Source organism: Myotis daubentonii, chromosome 9, assembly GCF_963259705.1.
Source record: "Myotis daubentonii chromosome 9, mMyoDau2.1, whole genome shotgun sequence".
Lineage (NCBI taxonomy): Eukaryota > Metazoa > Chordata > Mammalia > Chiroptera > Vespertilionidae > Myotis > Myotis daubentonii.
Genome location: NC_081848.1, coordinates 19,201,672 through 19,229,176, shown reverse-complemented (window position 1 = coordinate 19,229,176; position 27,505 = coordinate 19,201,672). Strand labels below are relative to the sequence as shown.

Here is a 27,505-nt window from a genome sequence, read left to right as displayed (position 1 = left end):
CGGGGGGGGGGAGGCGGGGGGCTCGGGATCTAGGGTGGAGGGAGGATGGGAGAAATTGGCTGATTGATTATAAGAATGCAAAGGACAAAAAAAAAAAAGAATGCAAAGGACATTTCCATCTTGAAAGAAGCTGTGACATTGTTTTGTGGATTCATGCAGTCTGATTGCAGTCTGATGTGGGTGGATTCTTACCCATTTGTGTATATAATTATTTGAAGCTAATGCCTGAGTGAGTCACATTAACTTTTTATTTTTTTTTTCTAGTGTACCCATCAGTGGAACCAGGATGGTTGAAGGCAACTTATGAAGGCAAAACAGGACTAGTCCCAGAAAATTATGTTGTCTTCCTCTAATACTATTTAGTGGATGGCAGTATCTTCATGGTATCCATGGTAACAAGTAATACGTGCTATGATTTTATCTGACACAGATATGGCAATCAGCCCACTAAATGAAAACAGACAATTTCTATCAAGCCCTACACCAGCAGACTATGTAGCTCCCTATTAATGGAAAAGGAAAAAAAAAAAGTTTAAATTGTTTGCCATTCTTTTTATTATTTTTTTTACCCATTTCTTGTCTTAAAATATCTTTCTTTTTGATAAGTAAGTTTCCACAATGACTCCATAACAATTGAGAATCTCAAATACTGTATAAGCACTATATCCCAGAAATTTGAAAACTAGATATTTGATAGAGGGATTTTGGGATCTGCCCTTCACTGTCTGGCATTCTCTGAGAAACCTTGGAATCGTTACTTAAAAATGTAATGTAAACTGTTCGTTTATGATTTTTTTCTTTAAAAAATATACTGCTTTTATATATGATTGTTTTGCTGGTCCTAAACATTTCAAGGAAATAAGTTTTGTTTTTTTCTTGTAACTTTATTTTTGTTTACCAAGGAAGATGATAATACTCAAAAGCAATGATGTACATAATGCCTGTAAATGAAGCCAAAATAAGTCATACACTGAGTCCACTGGAAACACTCCATCCAGACGCCTCCCATAGGCTTTGAGTAGGGACCAGCGAACTACTTCTGTGAAGGCCTGATAGTGAATACCGTGTCCTTTGCAAGCCCTATAGTCTCCATCACAATACGTAACTGCCATCGTAGCAGAAAGCAGCCACAGACAATAAGAAAAAAGATCGGGGAGGCTGTGAGCCAACTCAACTTTATATATGGACCCACCCTGAAACTTGAAGATCATATAACTATCTTGACACGAAATAGTCCTCTTTGACCATTTTCAGCTGCTGGATCATACAAAAACAGGCAGCAGGTCCAGTGTTACTCATGGATTGTGGTTTGCTGAGCCCTGGTTTAGAGGATGTGTAAAACTACCTTTATTACTTAGGGATTTCTATGAAATTTTACTACATTACATACAAATACTGATAAATTATATGCACATAATAGCATCACAAAAGCATAATTACCATCTGAGGAAAACAATGTAAAAGTGTAGGTGTACAACTTAAATTCTACTTGTAATGTTGAAGTGTCAAAGAATTCTGTTGATACCTAATTTTGGCTGATGAGAAATTCTCTCATCAAATGATCAAGAAATGTTTAAGATACTGGTAGAGAAGCTATGCCTTCTAAAGTCTATGCTTAGTTGAAACAATGTAAGCATAAAGGTACAGGACTCTTAAATTATTTTGAACCACCACATTTTTAAGGGTTTTATCATTTTTAGCAGGAATAAAATGTGTACATGATTTTTAAAAATGCCATTTAATTTACAGTCTTTATTAGGAATTTCACTGAATTTATAGAGCATAGACATTTACTACCCATTTATATATGCCGTCAACAGCTGGTCACGCATTTCTGTTATTTCAATAATTCTGTTTCAGTAATTCTAATATATTATTTCTATAAGTATTTGCATGTGGCAAAGAGCCTTTCTTCTCAAGATTTCAAAAAGCTGGTTACCTGTCATTTAACTGCCACAGCGCAGGCCCACTGGACTGTATTTTACTTGTTACTTTAGAGTTCTCCACTGTACAGGCACTCAGGTATTGACTGTATAAAACTCTTTTTATGTGATATTATAATCTGTAATCTCAGTCTCTTCTACTTTAAAGTAATGTCTCCAGAGTTAATAGAATATACACTCACATACGCATGTACACACTATGCCTTGGAGCGTTTATGCTTTTAAAATTAAAAGTGGAAAAATAGAGTAGAATTTAAAAATAAAGAGAATAACAGTAGGTGGGGTCACAACCAGAAATAAATATCAGTGCATTGGAATGAAAAACTATTTAATGTTATAAAAATCAGTAATATAATGAAAAAATCTGATAAATGTTTCTCTTTCTTTCTTTCTTTCTTTCTTTTTTTTTTTGCTTTCCTCCTGCTGTTCATTTTTTGTACATGATAATTGGGTGTTGCTAGAGCTTCTTGATCTCTAGTCCCTTGGTGGCCTTTATTGGTAATAATAGCTTTGCCGACACCCTCGACTACCCTCTGCTGGAACAGAAGGTTGTCTTTCCACAGTAACTGCCAGTGCCTTAGTCTATACAGCGCTCTCACTGTGACCACCCTTGCCATCGTCTGGCATCCTACCAGATTAGAACCTCTTAAAAGCAAATTGATTTTCTTTCATAGACCAACCTGACTCCAAAAAGAGATTCAGAATTCTACTTCACTTGCTGCTGCACAAGGAAATCTCACCCTTCATTGTATTTTCACACAGACCAGAGTGTTCCTGCCTCTGAGTTGTCTGCGAGCTAATTTCAGTCGGGAATTAAGCTTTTGCTGTCTAGGATGTGGCATGGAGTGCTTTCTCCTGGTGAGGCGTGGCTGTGGCAGTACATGCTGTGGTCCTTTTTTGAAACAAGCTACAAAAGTGCTTCTTCAAATCGTGGTTTTGTTTGAAGTGTTAATCTTACAGATTTTTTGAGGATGGTTCTTTTTTCTGTATACCGAGTACACGTGTAAGCAAGTCATGGCTATATACAGGGTGTCCCCAAAAAATGTGTACGCACTTTAATAGCTGATAGCTCAGTTCTGAAATGAAATGTATTTTAATAAACACTGCCTTTATAATTATTCAGAGTGTGTGTATACCTTTTAGGGGATACCCTATATATCGGAGATAGACTACAACTGCTTTTCTCACAAAATGAATTTCCTGCAGATAAGGTGTTTATGAGCAGAGGGAAAATCTAAACATGTGCTCTGCATCACAATATTAATTACACAAGAAGGTAATGCCAATCATGGGGAGATCAGATTCCAAAGTGTAACAGCATTTCAATGATAAAACCTTAGCTTGTCAGAGACAATGTGAAGTTGTTAGAATTGCTACATCCACACCCTCCAGGCACACATGTGTATTCTAATCACTGGTTACAGTATAATCAGTATGAAGGTGAGGTTGATGAGTCTAAGTCAGTCATCTTAGGTGTTGTGTGAAAATATCCCCAAGGGCAAACATTTATGTATTTAACAGGTGACTCTTTTTGTACCATAACTCTACCAAGTTGAAAGAAACTAGTCCATCAACTGAAGGCTTATGCTGCTCTGTGAATATATATGTCTGAACAGTAAAATAATGCTTGTATTCCTGTAGCGCCCACGAAGGATGAGGAAGCGCTGTTGCTCCTTGTTTGATGTGCATGGTTTTGCTAATTGGGTCAGCACTCTGTGCTTTGTAATATGAATGAGTACAACCAGGTTTCTCAACAATAGCTCGATTGCTGGCTCTTTCAGGAATGGGTGGAGAAAAAAAAAAAAAGAGTACCTTACGGTACAATCCCCAATGATCCAGGTTCCCAAACAGGGAAAATAAAGATACATACTGACTTTTATTCTTATTCTAGATCTTTGGTTTTACATGTTGTGGCATGCTTTCTAAATTTCCACCATGTTGTAAGAAAAATAAACCTGGCGCGTTAATCCTGTGAAGGTGTCCCTGCTGACCTCCCGCCCAGCCTCATCCTTCAGCTCTGTCTGATGTGAGAGGAGATCATCCATGTGGATGCTGGTGCAGAAGAGACCCGCAGAGCCTTCCTTCAGACACCTTCAGTTTGTTAACGAGCCCCTTGAATTAGCATCTCAAGCCCCAATTTGATTTATACTTTATTGGCTGACGTTAGAGGCAGAGCAATTTAAGAGCAGGTTTTGTTCTTTGGTTTTAACATATATTTCTAATTTGTAGCTGTTACTCTGACCTAAAAACACTGAGTGGGACCTAAAAAATATATCCCCTGGAAAAGAGACTTGACCATTGTCCAAACGTTATTTTGCTCTTGACTAGAGGTTTTTCACTTAGGGTAGAAATTGCTATTTAATTTTGCCTTTTATCTTCCAAAATCAAAACATATTTTACAAATGAGGTTAACCTTCCTGAATAGTATATATCCCATCCTGGCTGTCTCCTGTTAAACCACAGGCTTATCAATATCAGGTATTTATTACCTAGTCTCACATCTCCTGAACACATTCATTGTATTCTTCATTGTTCCCAATATCTTCCTGCTTCAGATGTGCAGGTCCCACTTGGTGGTGACCTTGTACAAACCCAGACTTATGAATAACATGGACTTTTAGAGGATCCGATCAAGAAATAGGATTTTAAGAAAATGTTTAGTGCAGCTGCATCCACTGTTATAAATAAGGAATCTCAACAAGAATGCTGACAGCACTTACAAGAAGCCAGGCAAAAAACTGGTCTTCACTAGACCAGTGCTTAGAAGCAGTTGTATGAGGTAGGGATGTAGTAGGTCACCACTTCTCCCCTGGCCCTCACCAGAGAGATGCCAAGTTCAAAGCTGATTATTTCTTAGTACTATAGGGAGAGATGGAGTCTGTGTGTTTACTGAGGAGTCCCCAAGGGCAGGTGCCATTTACAATGATTACAAACATAGATATCCTCCATCACCATAGATGTGCTTGTACAGGTCTACATGAGGCATTTAAGTGTTGGAAGTGGGTGTGGGCTGAAGATGCCAATGCCATGTGAACTAGAAGACCATTTTCTCCCCTCATGTATTACCTGCCACCTCTCAGCAGTGTTCCCCATGGTTTTTACCTTCCAGGGTTGAGACCAACCCAGCTTCGCCTTGAATTCACTCAGTCTCTAAAATGGCAATGTGCATTGTTCAGGATGTGGCAGCATTGTTAGCGGTTTTATATCTGCCTCTGTGTCTTCACTCACCTGTCTTTTACAGAGCACACTGTTAAAATCTGAGGTATCACCACGTATGGAGAGCCATGATTTCAGGAGTCTTCTTGAACTCTGCGCTGAAACCTTTACAGATAAATAGGGAGTTTGTCAGGGAAGATGACTGTTTTTTTAATTCAGAATCCTATTTATATACTGTTAAAATTTGAGGTACTATAGTTTATGTAAAAGTTGAATATTTAGATATTATATTTTAGTTCTAGGAATTTCTTTGCATCCATTAACATGACAAGTTAAGTAATAAATATGATGAAAATGATTGTCAGTAAATTATCATATTGAATTTTTTGTTTATTTTGTAGTGTTTCTGTATTTATCTGCACTTTGTGTATATATATATACACACATATACAAAATGTAAATAACCTCGTGCTATTTCTAATCTAATTTGCCACAATATCTTTGATGTATGTTTACACTGTGTTTTAAATTTCTTTAAAAATAAACGATGTAAACAAACTTTAATTTAGTCTTTGTACTTGACGACCTACTGCATTGGAGAGCAGCAGTCTTGGATTCATATGGAGAGAAAACAAAGTTTCAGGTACTGTGAATGGTCATTGGGTGTGGTTGAGTAGAAGATCAGCAGAACTGATAACTTTTTCTTGAAAATTGAACCATTTCTCAAGAAATTGGCATTATGGAAGATCAGGAACATGTAAATGTTGGTACCTATTAATAATGCAGGTGTCTACAGGAGGAAGAAATAAACAGGCTATAATCAAAATACCAACTATAATAGATATGCAGGCTTACCTGAAAACATGTTTGGAAAAGTTTATAAGTATCCTATGGAAGAAGTATCAGCATGCAAATACCCCCTTAGATCTTTATTAATTTTATGAAACTTTTGGTCACTGTTTGACTTTAGCTAAATTTTGCTTTCCTGTGTAAAAAGTAATAAAAGTATGTATTTTATGTTGCTCAATTGATTGTTAGAGTACAGTAAATCACCTAGCAAAAACTAAGCCTGACAGGTTAATAATAGGACCATTGGGCATTTTCTCCAGTGGATTATGCCTTTCATTATTATCAGAGGAGAAGCAATAAAATCATGATATAAGGATGTGGTCTCATTAAGCTGACAGTGTAGGTAAGTGTGGTATTTGGATTCTCCCACAACCATATCAAAATTACAACTAACCTACAGAACAACCATCATTCAGAGCTGCCTGAAACCTGGCTGAACAGAATTCCTACAACTAAAGATATAAAGAAGAAGCCACATCAAGACTGATAGGAGGGATGGAGATGGTCTGGTCCCCCACCCACATGTGGCAGATAAAAATGGGGAGGGATCTGTCAGATGCAGAGGTCCTCCAGCACAGGCCCTCTAACTCAGAGTTCCAGTGTAAAGAAGAGAAGTCCCCATAACTTTTGGCTGAAAAAAGCAGTGGGGACTGAGGCTGAGATGGAGGGCTCTGAAGTCCCAGGCCTTCCTGTTAAAGGGTCCAAGCACAGACTTACATGCTCTGAGTTCCAGCACTGGGGCACCAGGGACATATGAGGAGAAACTAAATTGTCTGGCATCAGAGTGAAAGATGGAGAGGCCATGTTCCTTTTCAACCTCCCCCTCTCCCTCAAGCCAGCAGGTGGGTGCCATATCTAAGTCCCCATCAACCTGGCAATTACTGTTTGCCCCACCTGGGTGATTCACTGAGATCTTGCCACACCCAACTTGTGGTCCCCACCCAAGCAGATTCCAGCCTGTCTTTTATGGAAACAGTTCCTGCTTCCGATTTGCCTAAAATTTCTCAAACAAGCAGCATTTGGCCTTGGCATGCTTTGTACCCCTTGCTAAGTGGCTCCAGGCCTGACACTAGCAACAGCTAGCCTTGGTGCATAGCTTGGCCTTTCCTGGGCACCTCCAAGTCAAGCACAAATAGCACCCATCTGCAGATCACTTTGTAGCTCAAACCTGATAGCCCAGGCAGGGCACAGGTGGCAGCTGACTTTGACTTGCACTTCCCAGGAGGCCCCTAGAGCCAGAAAACTGGATGAACAGCTTCAGACCACCCAAGTTCCTCCACAAGGTACAAACTCAAGGGGTGGACTCAGCAGACACAAGTAACTCTTGCTCTGTGTGGTTCACCCCTGCACAGCTGATCCTCAATGGTGGTTGAAGCCAGGCCTCACAATCAGCCTTGGGGTAAATCTTTCCCATTGAGGTGCCAACAGCAAACAAGGCTCAAATACAAAACAAGGATATAGCCCACATGAGGGGCTCACCTAGAGAGCCCAACTTGGGTGATTGTGGAGGCTGTGCTACCACCCTATAGGACACCTACTAATAAGGCCACTTTACCAAGTCCAGGAGACATAGAAGTTCTACCTAGTACATAGAAACAAACACAGTGAGGCAGCAAAAATGGGGAGACAAAGAAACGTCCCAAATGAAAGAACAGAACAAAACTCCGGAAAAAGAACTAAACAAATGGAGACAAGCAATCTACTAGATGCAGATTGGTTATAAGGGTGCTCAAAGAACTTAGGGGAAGAGTAGATGAACTTAGAACTTCAACAAAGAGGAAAAGAAAAAGGAGATTAAAAACATGAAAAATAACCAGTCAGAAATGAAGACTACATTATAGGCAGTCAGCAGTGGAACATATGAAGTCAAGGGTCAAATCAGTGATTTGAAAGATAAGAAAGCAGAAAACACCCAATCAGAACAACAAAAAGAATAAAGAATGTTAAAAAATGATAGTAAAAGGAGCCTCCAGAACAACTTCAAGAATACCCAACATTCACTTCATGGGAATCCCAGAAGGAGAAGAGAGAGAGCAAGGAATTAAAAGCCTTGACTTACAAGTCCAGGGAGACATACAAGTCCAGGAAGTGTGGGGTCTCATACAAGATGAACCAAAGAAGCGCACATCAAAACACATTATTATTTAAGTGCCAAAAGTTGAAGACAAAGAGAATCATAAAAGCAGCAAAAGAATAGCAGTTACCTACAAGGGAGCTCCCATAAGACGGTCAGTTGATTTGAAGGCCAGACAGAACTGGCAAGAAATATTCAAAGTAATGGAAAGCAAGGACCTACAACCAAGATTACCCAGCAAAGCTATTATTTAGAATCAAAGAACAGATAGCTTCCCAGACAAGAAAAAGCTAAAGGAGTTTATCACCACCAAACCAGTATAATAATAAATGTTAATGGGTCTTCTTTAAAAAGAAGAAAAAGATAAAAATATGAATAATAAAATGGCAATAAATACATATCTATCAACATTTCCTTTAAATGCAAATGAATTAAATGCTATTAAAAGACATATATAGGCTAAATGGATAACAAAACAAGACCCTTACATATGCTGTCTACAAGAGACTCACATCAGATTGAAAGACACACACCTGGACTGAAAGTAAAGGGACAGAAAAAGATATTTCGTGAAAATGAAAACAAACAAAAGCTGAGGTAGCAATACTTACACCAGACAAAATAAATCTAAAAAAAAAAACACAAAATAAACGAGCAAGCAGACCTAAACAGACCCATAGGTACAGAGAACACTTTGATGATTGTCTTATGGGAGGGAGTTGGGGAATGGGTGAAAATGGTGAAAGGATTAAGTACAAATTGTTAGTTACAGAATAGTCATGGGGATGTACAGTATAGGGAATATAGTCAATAATATTTTAATAACTATATGGTGTCAGGTACTGGAAATATTGAGGTGATCACTTAGTTTTATAATGTCTAATCACTGTGTTGTACACCTGAAACTAATATAATAGTATTGCAATTGAGAAATTTCAAAAAATTTAGAGTAAAAAATTGCCCTGGCCGGATGGCTGTTGGCTGGAACATCATACTGTACACAAAAAAAGTTGCAGGTTCACTTCCTGTCAGGACACATACCTAGATTGTGGGTTTGATGCCTGGTAGAGGTGCATGCAGGAGGCAACCAATTAATGTTTCTCTCTCACATCAATGCCCCTCTTTCTCTCTCTCTTCCTTACTCTCTATCTAAAAATCAATAAATTCATCCAGAGGCAAGAATAAAAGAAATAATAAATAAAATAAAAATAATGACACAAAACCTGTTGAAATAAAAATGTTAATATGAATAATTTCCAGTATGATTAAATAGGAAAGGGCTGTTTAAAACTGTTGGGTTAAAAAGGAATTGACCTAGATGAAACTCTTATAACTAATATTTTGGAAATAATAAAAACACACTAGCTCCTAACAGCCAAAGCTGGAATGATATTAGCAAAAACAATGTACTATGGGTAGTTGGATTACAGCCCAAAGTATAAAATATCCATGAATCTACACTGATATAAATGGCAAATGTTGTTTATATTAATAAATGTACAATAGGAGAGAAGAGACAAATATTCAAATACTAATTGGAATTGCATTACTCTTCCACTTAGGGGACCGAGTTTGACCATCTCCATATGAGGATGGGTTAGACTCAGTGACCAACTTCAAAAAATAGAGAGTGGAAAACATTAACATTAGCAATATCATGTAGTTACCTTGTAATCCATAATATGATGTGATAGTTGTAGAAGAGCATATCTTTCCCAAAACTCATATCCTTAGTCTAATCATAAGAAAGACATCAGACACATCCAGATGGGGGGCATTTTACAGGACAGATCCTTGGCCAGTACTTCTCAAGAATGTCAAGGTTGTGAAAAATAGGAAAATACTAAGAAACTGTCATAGGTCACAGGAGATGGGAGACCAGACACCCAAGTGCAATGTGGATCCTGGATTGGATCCTGGAAAGGAAAGAAGATAGAAATGGTAAAACTGGGGATGTCCAAATAAAATCTAAAGTTTAGTTGCTTTTATTCAAGACTGAAATACTTTCACTTGTTTTCCCACTAAATCAGGATCTGTGCACACGACATATTCCCCACTGAGTCCCAGGCCCTAGTTCAGAGCTTGGTATATAGTCTGGTCAGCCCCTCTCATTAAAGAGTGAATTTATTAAGAAAGGAATAGTCATTGGAAACTCAGAATTTAGAGAATGCAGTTGCAGGTTTGTGTGGTTTTTTAAAAATATATATATTTTTATTGATTTCGGAGAGGAAGGGAGAGGGAGAGATAGAAACATCAATGATGAGAGAGAATCATTGATTGAGCCTGCAACCCGGGCATGTGCCCTTGACCGGAATTGAACCTGGGACCCTTCAGTCCACAGGTTGATGCTCTATCCACTGAGCCAAACCAGTTAGGGCAGCTTGTGTTGTTTTTATTCTGTCTCTCCTTGTCCAAGAATTGTGGAATCTATTCTTTAACATTATATCAATGCACAGTTCTACCCTGGAGTTTTCTATATTGATGGGAAAAACATACCTCTAAACACATGAATAGTATGTGCTCTTAAGGACAGAGATTAGACACAGATTTGCTCTTCTCACTGCAAGACCTATTAAAGCTTGTTTGATGAGCTGGATGATTTGGGAGTGACATTGAAGAACTCAGTCTCCTAAACCATCAAATATAAAATCAACCCATTTTTTAAAAAATTAAGCTATGGTAATTTACAGTTGAATTTCTTGGGCCAACAAAGTAGTGTTATTAAATTTAAATTTTGCACAGCCAAAAATCAAGAAGCAAAAATCTTTCCCAATTTTCTTATATAATAGTTCTTACATTAAAAAAAAATGTGTGGATGAGAACATTTGAAATCTCATTGTATAGGATACCCTTGGGAACATAAATCCCCCAAATACTGATCAAATTCTGTTTCTGGGTGATTTGAGTAAATGAGCCAAGCATAGCACTCAGCACAACTCTACTTATTGACAGAAATAAGTTATCTGAAATATGCTACTTCTCCAAATTTCCAGGAGCTAGTCTATTAAAAGGAAATCCCAGGGTCACCCTGGGCTAGAGAAAGGAAAATGATAACATCTCCCAATTCACATCAGAGATTTTAATATTCACTGAGTCACCTATCCACAGACAAGCAGATTTTGCACAAAATGAGCCTTCAGTTGCCTTGGCAACTTGCAAGCATTTTTGGAAAAACAGGCACAATCATTTCTGCAAATGAATTTTATTTGGAACTCAGTATGTTAAACAAATACAAGGCAAGCTCTAAGTGTGTGTTGGGAATGCCTTCTCTTCCTCCATCTGGCCCACAACCTCTGTGGCAATTTTATGGAAGCCTTAGGATTTTAAGAGTAAGGATTGGAAATGACCGGTTGGTGACCACTGGCTAAACTACTCATTCTGCTAACTAGGAAACTGAAGGTCATATCAACATGTTTTCAGCAGAATCATGTACTCTTATTGCTGCTGTGATCTGACCACTAACTTTTTTAATGTATGGAGAGGGCAGATAACTTCTCATATACTTTGATCCTTAAAGAGTCTAGCTATATTTGGAAAGGATCTCCCCTGGTGGGTATACATCGAGCAAGAAGGCAAAAGGTAAGATTCAGTCATCCTTGACAATATATATATATATAGAAAATGTTTGAAAATAGGTATAAAATATCTAACCCAGTACCGTCCTAGGAGGTGTTACTGAGTAGCAACTAGCAACTATTATTAAGACTTTAGGGGTTTTATAATCGAGTTTGCAGCTTTCTGATACAAATGGCAGAAGAATCAATGAAACTTTAAATCACAGTAATATAAGTTAAATAATGGCTCCAAAATTTTTGGTATATAGCCACAAATCTGCATTTTAACAAGATTTCAAGATGATTTGTATGAATAATGCAGGTTGAAAAGCACAGAGCTTTGAGGCCTTTGGGGCTATCTGACAAAGTCAGACCAGCTACTGAGTGGAGGGGCTAGGAAGACCCTGGCTGTGTCCAAGCCTGTGCTCATACTATTGTACCCTGCTGTGCAGAGGCCTGGGGTAGCAGTGTGGCTGGAGCAAGCAGGGGCTGCATGCTTATGCCTCCCCCTCTCTCCTCTCTCCAGTACTGACGGCAAGAAAGACAAGATTTACATCTTATTTCCAAGGCCAAAGATAAGACCCCCTGGGAAGAAATCTCACAACAATTCAGATGTAGGTGTGTTTTTTTTTAAAAAAAAATTTATCACCAAGTCTAAAAATATAACTCAGGAAACAGCTTTTCATCACAGGGAGTGTTGAGGTGTGTCTGCATGATCAACCATTTGTCAGGATTTCATAGCAGAAATAGAAAAATTCAATTGGTATTTAGGCAAGTCTCAAAAGACAATTATTGAGCACCAGGACCTGTGCAAGTCATTGGAAAGCCTGAGTACATGAGATATCCTTCCTTTCAAGAGTACCATGGTTTTTTGGGGTGACAGAAGATTAAAAGTCAAAGAAATGTAAGATGATGATATGTTAAAAAGGATAAGTATCGGGTGATATAGGAGTACAGAGAAAGGGCACTATTCTGAATCCAGGAAATGGCAGAGTGATGAAAAAGAAGATAGGTTAGATGCAGAGAAAAAAGTGGGAATGACTATCTCTGGGTGAATGATGTCATCATCCAACCAAGTTTTGGCTGAAGTGAAAAGCTGATGGGGGTAGGGTTCTCTGCAATACATTGGAATTCCACCTTACACAGAGGAAGGGGCTAAAAGAGGGTTTGGGGAAAGGGAAGGAATACGGTGGTGATGGGGGAGGGCTGGGATGAGCTGCATTTACTCTTTTTTTCATGTTTTCATCCTTTCAACTAGCATAGTGCCAAGCACTCTTCTAGTTGCTCATCTTTTAGAAAAATAACTAGATTATGGCCTTTGTTCATAATGAATTCATAACTCAATGATGGAGGCAGACACAAGGATTAAAAACCACAGGACAAATGAGGTAAGTGTGATAGAGGCAGACAGTGTGAATGGACTAATGATAACTCCAGAGTTTAGAGAGAAAGGGAGGGCAGGTGGGGATCAGAGAAGGTTTTACACCTAAGAGGAAACATCGAAAGCAGACCTTAATGGATAGGACATCAAGAGGGAATGAAGTATCAAAGACCCAGAGCCTTAACATTGAATGGGGTTTCCCGTGGGTTAAAGCTAGTTCTACGTAGCTGGAAAGTGGAGTGCTTGCACTGAGGACTTGGCTGAGATTGAGGAAGGATGGGATAAGGTAAAAATGAGAAGGAGTGGTTGTGTGAGAGCCAATCTGAGGAAGTAGAGAGGATATAGGGAGAAGGATGACGTGATCAGCTTTACCTTTAGGAAGTCTGGAGTGGAGGAGTGAGTACATGTTCAAGGGTGAGCGTGTGTCGGGCAATGCTGGAGTAGGGCCAAGAGGCAATGTTGCATCAACCCTAGGAAAGATGAACAAGGCCAGAACAAGGTAATGACTCATTCCAGAGGTCAAAGTGATATGGCATGGCCACTGTTTTGAATGAGTAATATAAGGGAATCCAATGTGTCTCAGATGTCTGTAGGATTGAGGAAGGATCAATAATAAAGAATGAGCCTGCCCAAGTCTTAACACATGAAATCATGAAAAACAATAAATCTTTTAAAGCCACCAAATTTTTGCATAGTTTGTTATGTAACAATAAATAATTGAAACAATAATCATGGAACCATGGTATTGGAAATCATTGAGCTCTTCTGGTTTGTAGCTGAGAATGGTAAAGATTGTTGGTTGTTCTCCCAATGCTCTCAATGTTCTCCTTTTTCTCATGGTAATAGAAACCCCGATTTTTACCTAGTGACATGGCAGCTTAGGATAATGGTGTTATATTTTCTAGCCTCTTTTGGTGTTATATGTGGCCATGTGACTAAGTTCCAAGCAATGGAAAATAAATAAATCAATGCAACATCCTTGTTGGTTATTTTTTTTCTTAAGTTTTTAAAGATTTTATTAAAAAATTGATTTTTAGAAAGAGAGGAAGGGACAGGAAGAGAGAAACATCAATGTGAGAGTGAAACATCTACTGGCTACCTCCTGAACCCCCCTACCAAGAATTAAGCTCATAATCCAGGCATGTGCCCTGAGTCTAACTGTTGTGCATGGGACAACACACAACCCAGCTGAGCCACACCAGCCAGGGTCCTGTTGGTTCTTAAAAATAGAAGGTCCCAACTGAAGTAGTTCAGTGGTTGAGCATCGACCTATGAACCGGGAGGTCACAGTTTGATTCCCAGTCAGGGCACATGCCCAGGTTGCAGGCTTGGTTACTGGTGGAGGCCGTGCAGGAGGCAGCCAATTGATGTTTCTCTCTCAAAGATGTTTCTATCTCTCTCCCTTCCTATCTCTCAAAAATAAAGAAAAATATATACTTTAAAAAAGATAGAAGGAAAGCTCTTCTTTGCTTTACCCTGCTGCTTGGAAGAGAGGAGCACTCTCCAGGTTTGACAGAGGGACAAATTAGAAGCCTGGGTCCCTGCATGATTTCATGGAGCAGAATTGCCGTCCTCCTAGACAATCTGCTTATTACATGAAAGAGGGGCTAATATTTTGTTTAAAATCTCTGTTCTCTGACACATGTGGCTGAACTTGTGTGGTTTCTGCAGTGAGGTCCAGGAGAAGGGATACAAGGGCTGACCTAGTAGCTTTCCATGAAGCCAAAGTGCTGCCAAGGGAGAAACTTGGAAATAGGTATGATTGGCTACTTAGGTTGGGGAGTTAGTCACTAGCAAGTGTGATCCTCACAGGTAAAGAAGAGCTGTGTCCTCCAGCTGAGTGTGCATAGCTTCAGTGTGTGCTAAATTCAGGCAATGGATTCTGGATCTCCTCCCATTCAGGAGCCTGCATCACACCCTGCCACATACCATCAAAGCATCTAGCACCTATGTGTGGTCCACTAGACTGTGAGCTTCATAAAATCATGTGCTATGGGCTGGGCAGGGGCTCTGAGTAAGTTGCCTACCCCAAATCTGGTCTCCTTTCTTCCTTAATGAAACTTAGATTGTGTTTAAGGTAACAATATATCCAGTTGAAGATCTATATTTCCCAGACTGCTTTGCAATACAGAGATTATCTGATACAGTTTTTGCCACTGAGATATAAGTAAAAGTCCTAAGTGGGAAATTTCTGTGAAAGTTTTGTTTTCTTATAATAACTGCTACCCCCCTTTTCCTTGTTACCCTCCTCTTATTCTTCCTGCCTGGAAATGGATGAAAGGCTGGAGGTAGAGCACCATTTTGGGGCCATAAAAATAAAAGCAAGAAGGAACCTGAAACATTTATATCATCATTGAACCTGGACTGATTAATTCCAAGTTGGACTGTTTTATGAGAAAATGTCCATAGTTGGTTAATCACTGTAGTAGAGTTTCAATTACAGCCAGCCACGTGAAATACCTTGCCATCTCATCATTTTACTAATCCAAACCATTTGCAGAACTGAAGAATATCAATCATGGAGAAATGTCACACTTAACATACATGGTGGCTGAGAATTGCTCATTTTTAAAAAAAAAAAAAATTTTATTTACTTTAGAGAGAAAGGGAGAGAGATAGAAACATCAATGATGAGAGAGAATCACTGATTGGCTGCCTCCTGCATGCTCCCTACTAGGGATCGAGTCCACAGCTTGGGCATGTACCCTTGACCAGAATTGAACCTGGGACCCTTCAGTCTGCAGGCCGATGCTCTATCCACTGACCCAAACCAGCTAGGACTGAGAATTGCTAATTTTACTGTGTCTTTCAAGGAACCAGGAACTAGAAGGGTGTGTATTTGTGAGATATGACTGGCCATATATATGTATGCTATATAAATGTTCACATTTTAGACCTTCCCTGAGTCATATGTCTCCCCATTTATATATTCAGTGGCTACAAATCACCAATCCAAAGATATATTACAGAGTTGTAAACTTGTTAACCTTAAACATGAATGTTTTACTCATAATAAAAACTTTCATTTAGAACTTTCATTTAAAAGCTATGTATCACAACATGGCTCATAGCCACACAGTTCATCTAGATATGGTGCATTCTATATAGTAAATGCTTTCTCTATCCATCGCCAAATACTAGTACTCTCCAGAGGGCTGCCCTACATGAAATAGACAAGATAGACTTGTAGACAGAAAGACCAAGAAAAATGTGGGATAGGAGAAGGTTGATTTGGGGGACAACAGAGGTGAGGGGGAAAGAAGGGGACCTTTAAGGGTAGCAGCGTGACAGAGATAAAACTCTGCAGAAGGGCCCTGACCAGGGGATGCTGCCACTTATGACCAAAGCCTGCCGTACAACACTGTGCACACTTGGAGGCTCAGAATGAACAGGACCTTTCTGAGTGAGAGCGTGAAGGAGTGTCATGGAGGGTCTGGACCAGCCGTGGGCAAACTACGGCCCGTTTGAAATGAATAAAACTAAAAAAAAAAAGACCGTACCCTTTTATGTAATGATGTTTACTTTGAATTTATATTAGTTCACACAAACACTCCATCCATGCTTTTGTTCCGGCCCTCCGGTCCAGTTTAAGAACCCATTGTGGCCCTCCAGTCAAAAAGTTTGCCCACCCCTGGACTCTGGACCCACCCCCGAGCTCTCGGTCTAGTGATGCTCTCTGCGATTGGGCACAGCCTCAGCTCACTCATCATCCAGGAAGACATGCATTTCTCATTAGCTTTCCATAACACTTCAACTTTCTAATTGTTAAGTATAAATTGCATTTTATTCTTTATTCTACTTATCTAAGTGCACAACCTGCTTTCCTTGTGGATATTTTGTTCTTATAACTTTACTGGTCAACAGGAATTGTAATTGAATGGAAATGGGGCTGGGTTTGGAGTCAGAAAACCTCATTGGAATCTCGGTTAAGCCATAGACCTTGTTGTTGTGCAGTTTTAAATGTAATCCTGTTTTCCATGCAAAAAAATAGAGATAATATCTACCTTATAGTTTATTACAGAATTGTCTGTAAAATAGTGCACTGCTTTTCCCACCACATTCCCCAACAAAATTGAGGAGACGAAAGATAGAAATGTCAGGCCTGGCCAGTGTGGCTCAGTGTTTGAGTGTCGGCCAATAAACCAAATCACAGTTTTATTCCTGGTCAAGACACATCCCCGGATTGTGAGCTCTCTCCAGTAGAAGGCGTGCAGGAGACAGCCAGTCAATGATACTCTCTCATCATTGATGTTTTTTTCTCTCTCTCCCTCTCCCTTCCTCTCTGAAATGAATAAAAACATATAAAAGTCTATTTTAAAAAGAAAGAAAGATAGAAACATTGGACAGGGAGTATGGCCAAGACAGCATGAGTTAGCAGGGCTCTTACATGCAAATGCCTACTAGTCCAGTCAGGTAATATAAAGGTGTGAAAGGTGCCACACAAGGCAGTGATGAAAGGCAGATTGATGAACTTCCAACTGATGGTTGCCATGGGAAAACCAGGCTTAGAATTTCTTATGTTTAAACAGATGCCAAAAATCTGGGTGTTTGTGTGTCATCCTTTGTTTTCAAAATGTTGGCAAATATTTCAGCATGTTAAATGATCCGTTGGCCCAAACACAATTCTGTATGTAACTAGTAGGCTATCAGTTTGTGATCTTTGAGTTCCAGTGAATTTTAGGAAACTCTCTTTTCTTCTGGCTGAAGAATAGGTCCTCTTAGAAGAGGAAACTTGCAAATGTCTGAGACTCTTCTCACCAATACAGCTTCCTCATTTGCCTTACAAGAAATCAGACTCCAGCCCTGACCGGTTTGGCTCAGTGGATAGAGCGTGGGCCTGTGGACTCAAGGGTCCCAGGTTCGATTCCAGTCAAGGGCATGTACCTTGGATGCGGGCACGTCCCTAGTGGGGTGTGTGCAGGAGACAGCTGATCAATGTTTCTCTCTCATCGATGTTTCTGGCTTTCTGTCCCTCTCCCTTCCTCTCTGTAAAAAATCAATAAAATATATTTTTTTAAAAAAGAAATCAGACTCCATTTAAAAAACAAACTCTGTCTTCCTGACAGGGTCAAAAGCAGACGGCTGCTAACAAACAGGAGTGCTCAGCACAATCTGAAGGTGTGGAGGAGGTGCATTATCTCATTGGAATAATGAGTGGGCTACGGAAGTATTTGCTCCAAGTCTGAAGTAAGGATGATTGGATATGGTCAGAAAGTGACCGAGAATATGGACATTTAAAAGAGGGCATCTAAAATAGTCTCACTGGGGCTTCAGACAACAGCAACACGTGAATATTTTACCCAATGTCCAGCATCTTTTAATCTGAGATCTTTAGGTTTAGGACCAGTGGTAGTCAATATCACTAGGTCTTTGAGAATATGAAGCACATTCATTGTAATTGTATTGCGTGGACACTGTAATCAGATTTCTATTTATGTTTTAGTTTTAGGAGCATCACCACAGGGGAGAGGTGAGTTTTCTCTCCTGTTGCTTTGTTCTGACCAGGGAGACCACACATTTATGCTGAGGTAGGATTTTGCAAATGCTTCTCGAAACATAGATTAAATGTATTAGAATCACCTCTTTAAAAATCCAGGTTCCTCGTGGTGTGTGGAATTGCTTGTTTCTGAGTAGAACTGGAGCAGTGGTGGGGTGGGGAATAGCCATTGCGAAGGAAAGGAGGGCTGACTCTGGCCCAGGCCCAGAGCTAGTCTAGCTCCTGTGAGGTTTCCCTCCTGGAATGTGGACATCTGGGACCTTTCCTGCTCAAGAGAAGAAACTCTGGCCGAAACCGGTTTGGCTCAGTGGATAGAGCATCGGCCTGTGGACTGAAAAGTCCCAGGTTCAATTCCGGTCAAGGGCATGTACCTTGGTTGCGGGCACATCCCCAGTAGGAGATGTGCAGGAGGCAATTGATCAGTGTGTCTCTCTCATTGATGTTTCTAACTCTCTATCTCTCTCCCTTCCTCTCTGTAAAAAAATCAATAAAATATATTTTTAAAAAAGAGAGAAGAAACTCTGTAGGCTGCTTCTTTCTTTCTTCAAACAACAATAGGAGGGTCAATAATACAAAAGGAAAAAAAGAAATCTGTTCTCTGGATGAGAATTCGTTTGTTTTTACATTTTTGTGGAATTCTTTTGCTTTTTTTTAAGTCTTTTAAAGCCACCCCATATTGGTGGTTTTACCCTATACCAGTGTATTCTCTTACAGCAGCAGTTCTCAACCTGGGGGTTGAATGACCCTTTCACAGGGGTTGTCTAAGACCATTGGAAAACACATATATAATGACATATTGTTTTTGTGATTAATCACTATGCTTTAATTATGTTCAATTTGTAACAGTGACATTGGGGGTCACCACAACATGAGGAACTGTATTAAAGGGTCGCGGCACTAGGAAGATTGAGAACCACTGTCTTACAGGGTGCAGATAGAGTCAGAGTTAAACTCTGAAAATGCACTTTCTGCATTTGATTCTGATTTTCTAAGCCTCAGTTTCCATGGGGATACTAATAAGATATCTCATAGGTTGTTATTATTACATAAAACATGAAATAGTCCTTAATGAAGAGTAGATATTAGTATTATTATTTAGTTCCTTATGTCAAACCTAGAAAATAGGGGGTTTTCGAAATTTTACACATGTGGAAACAATTTAAGAAACTGCAATAACAAGAAACCGTGTTATTCTTAAACCCCCTTTATTTTTCTTCAGAACCAATGCCTCTCATAGGTATTTACTGATTTTGTTGCTTCTTTTAGCCCCAGTTAAGGAATAGAGTTTCCACTGAGACTAATGACAGTTTTCCTGTTCATGGTGATGTTAGCGCTAGGCTGATGGTGTGCTGGATTCTTGGTTGTAGCAAATGATTTGCTTTAAGAATGCGGTTCCACATATCAATTGAATAGGTGTGCGTTTTCAGATGCAAGATCCAAAACACTGAATGAGAACCTTCCGTGTTGTTGCTAGCACTGCTGGGTGGGACAGCAAAGATGAAGAAACATAATTTCAAATACCAGAATTCCAAAATTAGGTATACTTGTTCAAAGGTTTTCTGGTCGTTTGCAAAAAATTCTAGAAAACAATTTAACAGGGGTTACATCTCTGTAGTAGGCAGCTTGTGACTGGCAGCCAGTGTCTCTGTAACAGTCCAGAATAGAGAGTTCTCACTGTTTTGCAGCTGTCCTGCTATAAAAAGGTAGAGGCTAGTGTAACCTCTAACCCAGTGCTGCTCAACCTTGGCTGCATGCACATTAGAATCACCTGGGAATCTTTTTAAAATCCTGATTTCTGGGCCTCATCCTCCGGAAATTCTGTTTCTTTGTTACTAATGTTGTGGCCCCACCCCATAACAAAGAACAGAATTTCCGGAGGATGAGGCCCGGAAACCAGGATGTTAAAAAGATTCCCAGGTGATTCTAATGTGTAGCCAAGGTTGAGAACCACTTCTCTAAGCAAACGTGGAGCTGAGAGGAGAAGGGAAGTGGGCCCGGACTGTGGCCTGCACCACACTTTCCCTCTCCAGCTCAGCGATTGCCTGTGATAAGGCACGCCTCCCTGAGCTTCCTTTTGGCACTTAGGAAATGCAGTGGTAACAAATGCCTGCTTTCTCCCAAGGACGCTTTTCCAGATGAGATAGTGGACCTGAGACAGTGATTGTGGAAGCTTTGCAAGTGGCAGAGATCAATGCAAATATGAGGAGGTTTTAATAGTTTAGCTGCAGCTTTAAAAAAAAAAAAAAGCAAAGGCAAAGTAAGCTAATTTTTTAAAATATATTTTATTGATTTTTTACAGAGAGAAAGGGAGAGGGATAGAGAGTCAGAAACATCGATGAGAGAGAAATATCGATCAGGTGCCTCCTGCACACCTCCCACTGAGGATGTGCCTGCAACCCAGGTACATGCCCTTGACCGGAATCGAACCTGGGACCTTTCAGTCCGCAGGCCAACGCTCTATCCACTGAGCCAAACCGGTTTCGGCAAATTTTTTATCCTAATGGTATGATTCTCATAGGCATTCCTTGAATTACTATTTCATTATAAGATTTAATACCTATTTTGTTTTTATTTCTGATGCTTTACACCTCAGGGGTATCAAAGCCTTGTTATGAACAAAACAGTAATCCCATAGCAAATATAAGTTTAATGGATAAGTAAAAGAAATAGTATGAGGTAGGAAGAAATAGCTTTCAGTATTTAGATTATAAATTTCTTTAAAGTTTTAAAATTCTTGCCCAGGGTAAAAATCTTATTTGCTAAGACATTTCCATGCTTAATAGATATTTCATGTGATATATTTTAATAGAGCCATGTTGTTTAGAAGCAAACTGACCTAGGAGTTTGCCCTCTAGTTCTCAGCAAAGTCTCTCTAGAGTCCCTTCATCTTCTGTGTTAAATTTTCTGTGTCTGCCATATTTATAAAGCTCTTTCTAGGAAGAGGAGATTATTTATTACTATGAGGATTAAGAAAGCCATCATGGGAAAGGAAATTTTTATTTAATCCTTGAAGGATGAAGACAATTTAAAAGCAAAGCAGAGGAGGATACACATTAATGCCAACTGTGAAGGGAAGGGGAAGGTATGTTAAGTATACTGACATAGGAGATTTTTAAAAATATATTTTATTGATTTTTAACAGAGAGGAAGGGAGAGGAATAGAGAGTTAGAAACATCGATGAAAGAGAAACATCGATCAGCTGCCTCCTGCACAACCCCTACCAAGGTACATGCCCTTGACTGGAATCGAACCTGGGACCCTTCAGTCCACAGGCCGACGCTCTATCCACTGAGCCAAACTGGTCAGGGCTGACATAGGAGATTTTTACCATTTTTATTTCTCTTTACCTGTTTTCTGCTTAAGAATTATCAATTTATAGTATGTCTTATTTGTATAATTTACCTGGTCACATGGGCAATTGACATATGCTAGAGCTTACTTTTGTGTAGCCAAATGCAAGTATTACTTTAATTAAGGTACTTTTAAAAAGAATATTTCTAATTGAGGCACCTCTTTTTGACATTTAAGAAAAAACAAACCAAAATAAAAATAAAAGGAACAGCTCGCCAGAAGCTCCAGGGATGCAGCAGATGGTAGGTGTGGGTTGGCCACAGGGAGCTCTGAGCAGCATACTGATTCACTCTGGACTATACTTGCTCCTTCAAAACCCAATTCATTATACCCTCAAACCTCTCAAGGGTAAAAGGCAAGGTTTGACTTTGGTTTCCTTTAAAACTTCCTAAAGTTTTAAATTCTTTACAAAAAAAGGGCAAAGGAATGGTCTCACATCTTCCTTGCCCTAGGTCCTGTTATTAGTAAGGCGTTGGGACCCTTCAAAAAATAAACAAGAACTATGGACTCTCAGACACATTTACTGCCTCATTTATCTCTCTGGATCGCAAACAGACCTCTAAGAAATCAATACAAATTTGTGTGGACGTGTCATCAGGGTCCTCTTGTGGATGTGAACGCATAGGTATGTGCAACACTTCGAGTCTCATTGGAAAATATTTGCATCTTCTCTCATAGCTGTAATTGGAGAGACATTAGACTTGAATCATTCTCAAACAACTCCAAGCCATAGTTACTATCATCCACAAAAACTATAATCCTTAAAAAAACACCTTTTTATTCACCTAAATTTCACGACTTTACCACCCAAAAACTTCTCCAAGAGGCTCAGGCCTGAGAAAAGAAACACACCATTCTCTATGGGTGGATGCAGCATGTTTTCTTTTGATAGACAAATGCCCCAGGAATGTATATTCTTTTACTTACTTCTTAGAGTATTGATTGATCAGCTACTTCTAATGAGGCAGTTCACTGAGTGTGGGTTTTCAGGGATGAATGTGGGCAGGTAAAAGTGTGCGGCAAATAGAATGGGAGGAGGCCAGTGCGGCCTGGGGCTGACTCAGTTCACAGGACCTCACAGCCATGAGGAAGGTGCAACAAGGAAGAATTAGAAACAACTAAGCAGTTATGGGCGGAAAATTAAATCTCCACTGTCACACTCTCTCTGGGATCACTTCTGAGTCTTTGGGTGCCATTTATTGTTTAATTCTTTAGCAACAGTGTGAAATTAGCAAGCGTTCCATAGTATTGGCACTAACAACCTGCAAAGCCCAGCTAACCCAGAGCCACTTCCTTTGCCAAAGTTCACATTGTACTTTTGATATAAACATGCAAAGACTCATGGGAATGCTCATTGACCTTCAGATTTAGAACACAGAGAAAACTTAAAAATACTGTACATAGGAAGCTGAAACTTTTGTTAATGTAATGGAGGAGCTGAGTTGTATTTTTTTCAATTGCTGTTCCTGGCAGTGAATTAAATCTGACCTTATAAAGGACCACAGTCTATTATGAGACTGCCCCCACCTCTTTAGTGTATATTCTCTCTCTCTCTCTCTCTCTCTCTCTCTCTCTCTCTCTCTCGATAGGCCGTCCTTATAAAGTGAGTTGCTGCTCTGTTGATTTACTAGAGTTTGAGTTCCTCAGAGATTGAAATATTTGTTTGGAAAGGAAACCTAAAAATACATCATAATAAGGGCAACATATTTGAGAAAGAAATAGCTATTAAATAATTCCTAAATGAAATGCCCTTGCAGATTGGCTGCAGGGACAAATTTTATTTACTGTAGCATTTTTAATGTCCTATTCTCTGTTTAATCTTTTCAAGTGATAAGTTTTCTTTTCTCATTCAGTATTTCCTATTTTTCTTATTTAATTAATATCTTTTTAATCCTATTATCAAACTATAGCCGTTTTCCTACTTAAGATGTCTTAAACCCCTTCTTTCTTGCTAAATTAACTTCACTGTAGTTTTTTTATAATACAAAGTTCTCAAATAGATGTTTTCTATTTTTAAAATTTTTATTTATTGATTTAGAGAGAAGAATAGAGAAAGAGAAAGATATCAATTTGTCCCACTTATATATGCATTTGTCTGTTGATTCTTGTATGTGCCCTGAGCTGGGAACAAACCTGACACCTTGGCATGTCAGGACGCTCTCTAACCGACCAAACCACCCGGCCAGGGCAACATGTTTTCTATTTTTTTTTTTTTTTGGCTCTTTTATCACTTTATCTGAAGAAAGTGCACTTATGAAGAGTTTCATGCTGGAACTTTTACTTGCTGCTTCCAGTTTAGTCAACCTATCCAATCCCAACAGGCTCAGCCCCAGGCTACGTTCCTTTAGTCTACACCAGCCTTTCTCCTCTCTGAATCCAATACTAGAATTAAAACCTATGACTTAAGATGTATTTATATTATTCTTCTATTTCCTTGAATTTCTCATGTGTGTAATATTCTTCATCTCCAATAAGACCATTATTTAATTCATGGGTGAGCATTGCCTTCTACTTAGGTAACCCCGTAAATTCTCAGATGTTACATAAGAGGAGCTCAATGTATGTTAATTATCTTGCCTTAGAAAACTATGAGGGACATTCCTGTCATTCTTAGGACCTTATTTGGCTTGAACAAATATTTTCTATTATATTCCTCCCATCATTTTCACCTAATTTAGGTCTTCATTTATTAAAATAGGATTCAATTTTAATGATCACCAGATCAAGCATCTAAATGATAACCTAGCCCGGCTGGTGTGGCTCACTGGTTGAGCATCAACCCATGAACCAGGATGAACCAAGAGATCACAGTTCAATTCCTGGTCAGGGCTCATGCTGGGGTTGTGGGTTCGATCCCTGGTAGGGGGTGTGTGCAGGAGGCAACTGATCGATGGTTCTCTCTCATCATTGATGTTTCTATCTCTCTCTCCCTCTCCCTTCCTCTCTGAAATAAATAAAAATATATTTAAATTATAACCTAAATCTTTTATTTTTTTCTGATCATGTTCACTTTTGAAAGACATTGCAGCTTCAGTCTGCTTCCAGGCCTACTGGACTATGCTTTGAAATATTTCAAAACACAATGGAATTCTAAAAATCATTCCTCTCTTCACTGTATATTTGACATCATCCCACTGAGTTTTGTACAAGTTAGTGATGAGACACGTAGATAAGATGTAAAGTTCCAAAACTCATAAACTCTTTATTCTATTTTTTAAATTCTCACATGAGTATTAAAATTGATTTTTAGAGAGAGAGGAAGAGGGATAGAGAGAAAGACAGAGAAAAACAGAGAGAGAGAGAGAGAGAGAGAGAGAGAGAGAGAGAGAGAGAGAGAGAAGACAAAGAGAGAAACATAGATCTGAGAGAGAAACATTGATTAGCTACCCCCTGCACACACAATGACAAGGGATTGAACCCACAGCTGGGATATGTGCCTGGCCTGGAAGCTTTCTGTGTATGGGACCATGTTCCAACCACCTGAGCACCTGGCCAGGGCCTGACGTTTGTTTTTATTTTTATCTCCCCGCTAACCCCAAAGAATAAGAAAGAAAAGATGACACACATTTACTAGTGAACAGGTTAAAAGCATAATCAGAGGTGCAGAAATGCCTACTTCTATTATTTCTTTTGACTGAGAAAAAAGAATGATCAGAGTTTTATTGCACCCCCAAAGAGTTCCATTTTTCTGCCCAAGTATGACAGTTCATTTAAATTTTTCCATAAATTCATATTTTAAGGCATAAAATATGGATAATAAATAACATTATAGTTGTAGTGTAACAACAATATTGTGATGCTAACTGAAATGGGAGGTTAACTTCACTACTTCAGATCTATGTGAACAATCTTAAGGGGAAGCCACAATTGGCCGACCGCTATGTCAGCTGAAAAACCTACTCTGTTGGGAGCTCTACCAGGTCAATAACATTCTGTGGTCAACCTACAAATCAGTTCCTGGACCTAAGTCTTACATTCATACCCTTTATGACTTTGGATGACTTGCATGCTCATTGCGTCTCCGATTCTTTATTAGTAAAACAAGGTGGTGGGATTGATTTGTTTCTTAATGTGTTTTTGTTTCTGACCCTTCTGAGACGTTAATGAAAGCAATGGATAACACATGTACACACAGGCCCTAAAAATATACAGAATATGTTGGGATTTAAGCTGCCTCAAAGCCAGTCCTTGAGCCACTGATAGAGAACCCATGGACCAGATGATTTTTTTTAGGTCTGTATAATTCTAATGTCTCTATGACTCTATGCCCACATTTTTATTTTAAATCAGCTTAAACAGTATACTGAGAAAAGAAAACCAAACAGACTATGGAATAAACATAATATTTATAAGCATTTAGATATTTCCAGTGCCACACATAGCTGAGTAAGAGGAATCAGTTAAGACACTAGATTGTGGAGTTTGAAATTTGGTGAAAATAATGACTTTGTTATACAGAAATGAATGAAATATATCAGTAATAACTGCATTTTAACAGTAATGTTTTAAATGACAAATTGCTGCTTACTACAAGATGAATTAACTTACTAGAGGTAGGGGTATGGGTTCTTTTGTGTCATTCAAAAATTTCATGTAGATTCAAAGAACAAGTTAAAGCATAATGACTTACAAATTATTACAGAACACTATTATTTGAAATACATATTTTGAAGATGATTTTTAAATGACTAATTTTTACATTTAGCATGCACAATTGTCAAACTCTTCAGTTGAAATTATTTCCCAATTAATTTTGCTTTAATCAATAAAATAAACTTTCTTATTTTTGCTTAAACAGCTTATCCTTGTGGTTTTGTTTAAAGTTTTTTTGCTTATTATTTTGAACAGTTAAAACAATGGTATTGTCTTTTGTTTTTATAATTAACATTATTTCATCACCAAGTTAAAACCTGTATCTTAAGTGTCACCCGGAAGCATACTTTGTGATTGAATTGTTCTGAAAAGCCTTTGAAGCACAAAGTTGACCAAGGAAATAATAAAATGTAGGCATTAAACAGCAAACAATGGCATTGTCTGAATATAGCTGGGAAGAGTTAAAAGTTAACATTTCTCAATTATATGAAAGTATAATAGAAAACATGTTTTGTTTTTCAAAATCAATGGCACTACTTAAAGGGAGTGGGTAGAGAGGAGATGGAAGACAAAGAAAATTTGGTTTTGAATATTAAACAAGAATTGCTTTATAGAAGATAGTTAAAATTACTGAAAATAGAATACAGAAAAAAATAGGATTTAATACAGGGAAAATATATTGATTTTGAAAATATCACATATAGAAGTATTAATGGTTTAAGAATCATTAATGTTATATAATAAAAGCTAATCAATTTTATAATTGAATGGGTAAAACCAGCATAAAGCACTTGGGAAACTTTGTAAGTACCACAAATTGCTTCAAATTATTAATAGATGTGTAAAAAAATAAAAAGAAGATAAGTGTTTCTTGCTTTCCCCCCCCCCCCCAGAAATTATAAACACTCAGGTTGAAATTTCATGAGCTTGAACAAAGACAAGCATTTATGACATAAATAAAATAAAAATATATTGAAGTTAGATTGAACCACTGCTCTCCAGATCTCAATATGGAGAATGACATAGGTAAGGAGTCTGAAATGAAGTGAATAGACTACAATTTCCCAAAGTTTTGAGATTTCACGTGCCCTCATTTTTCAGAGAGG

At 38.6% G+C, this 27,505-nt stretch overlaps 1 protein-coding gene across 7 annotated transcripts in view; it reads left to right on the top strand.

The window, feature by feature from the left end:
- Positions 1 to 5,658, top strand: part of ARHGAP42 (Rho GTPase activating protein 42) — a 260,925-nt gene extending 255,267 nt beyond the window's left edge. For all 7 annotated transcript variants that reach the window (XM_059708078.1, XM_059708077.1, XM_059708075.1 and 4 more), the window contains one exon: positions 265 to 5,658. In XM_059708078.1, the coding sequence (XP_059564061.1) occupies positions 265 to 353 (89 nt within the window). In that variant the 3' untranslated portion in view covers positions 354 to 5,658. The remainder of the gene's footprint in view (positions 1 to 264) is intronic.
- The last annotated feature ends 21,847 nt before the right edge of the window (positions 5,659 to 27,505 follow it).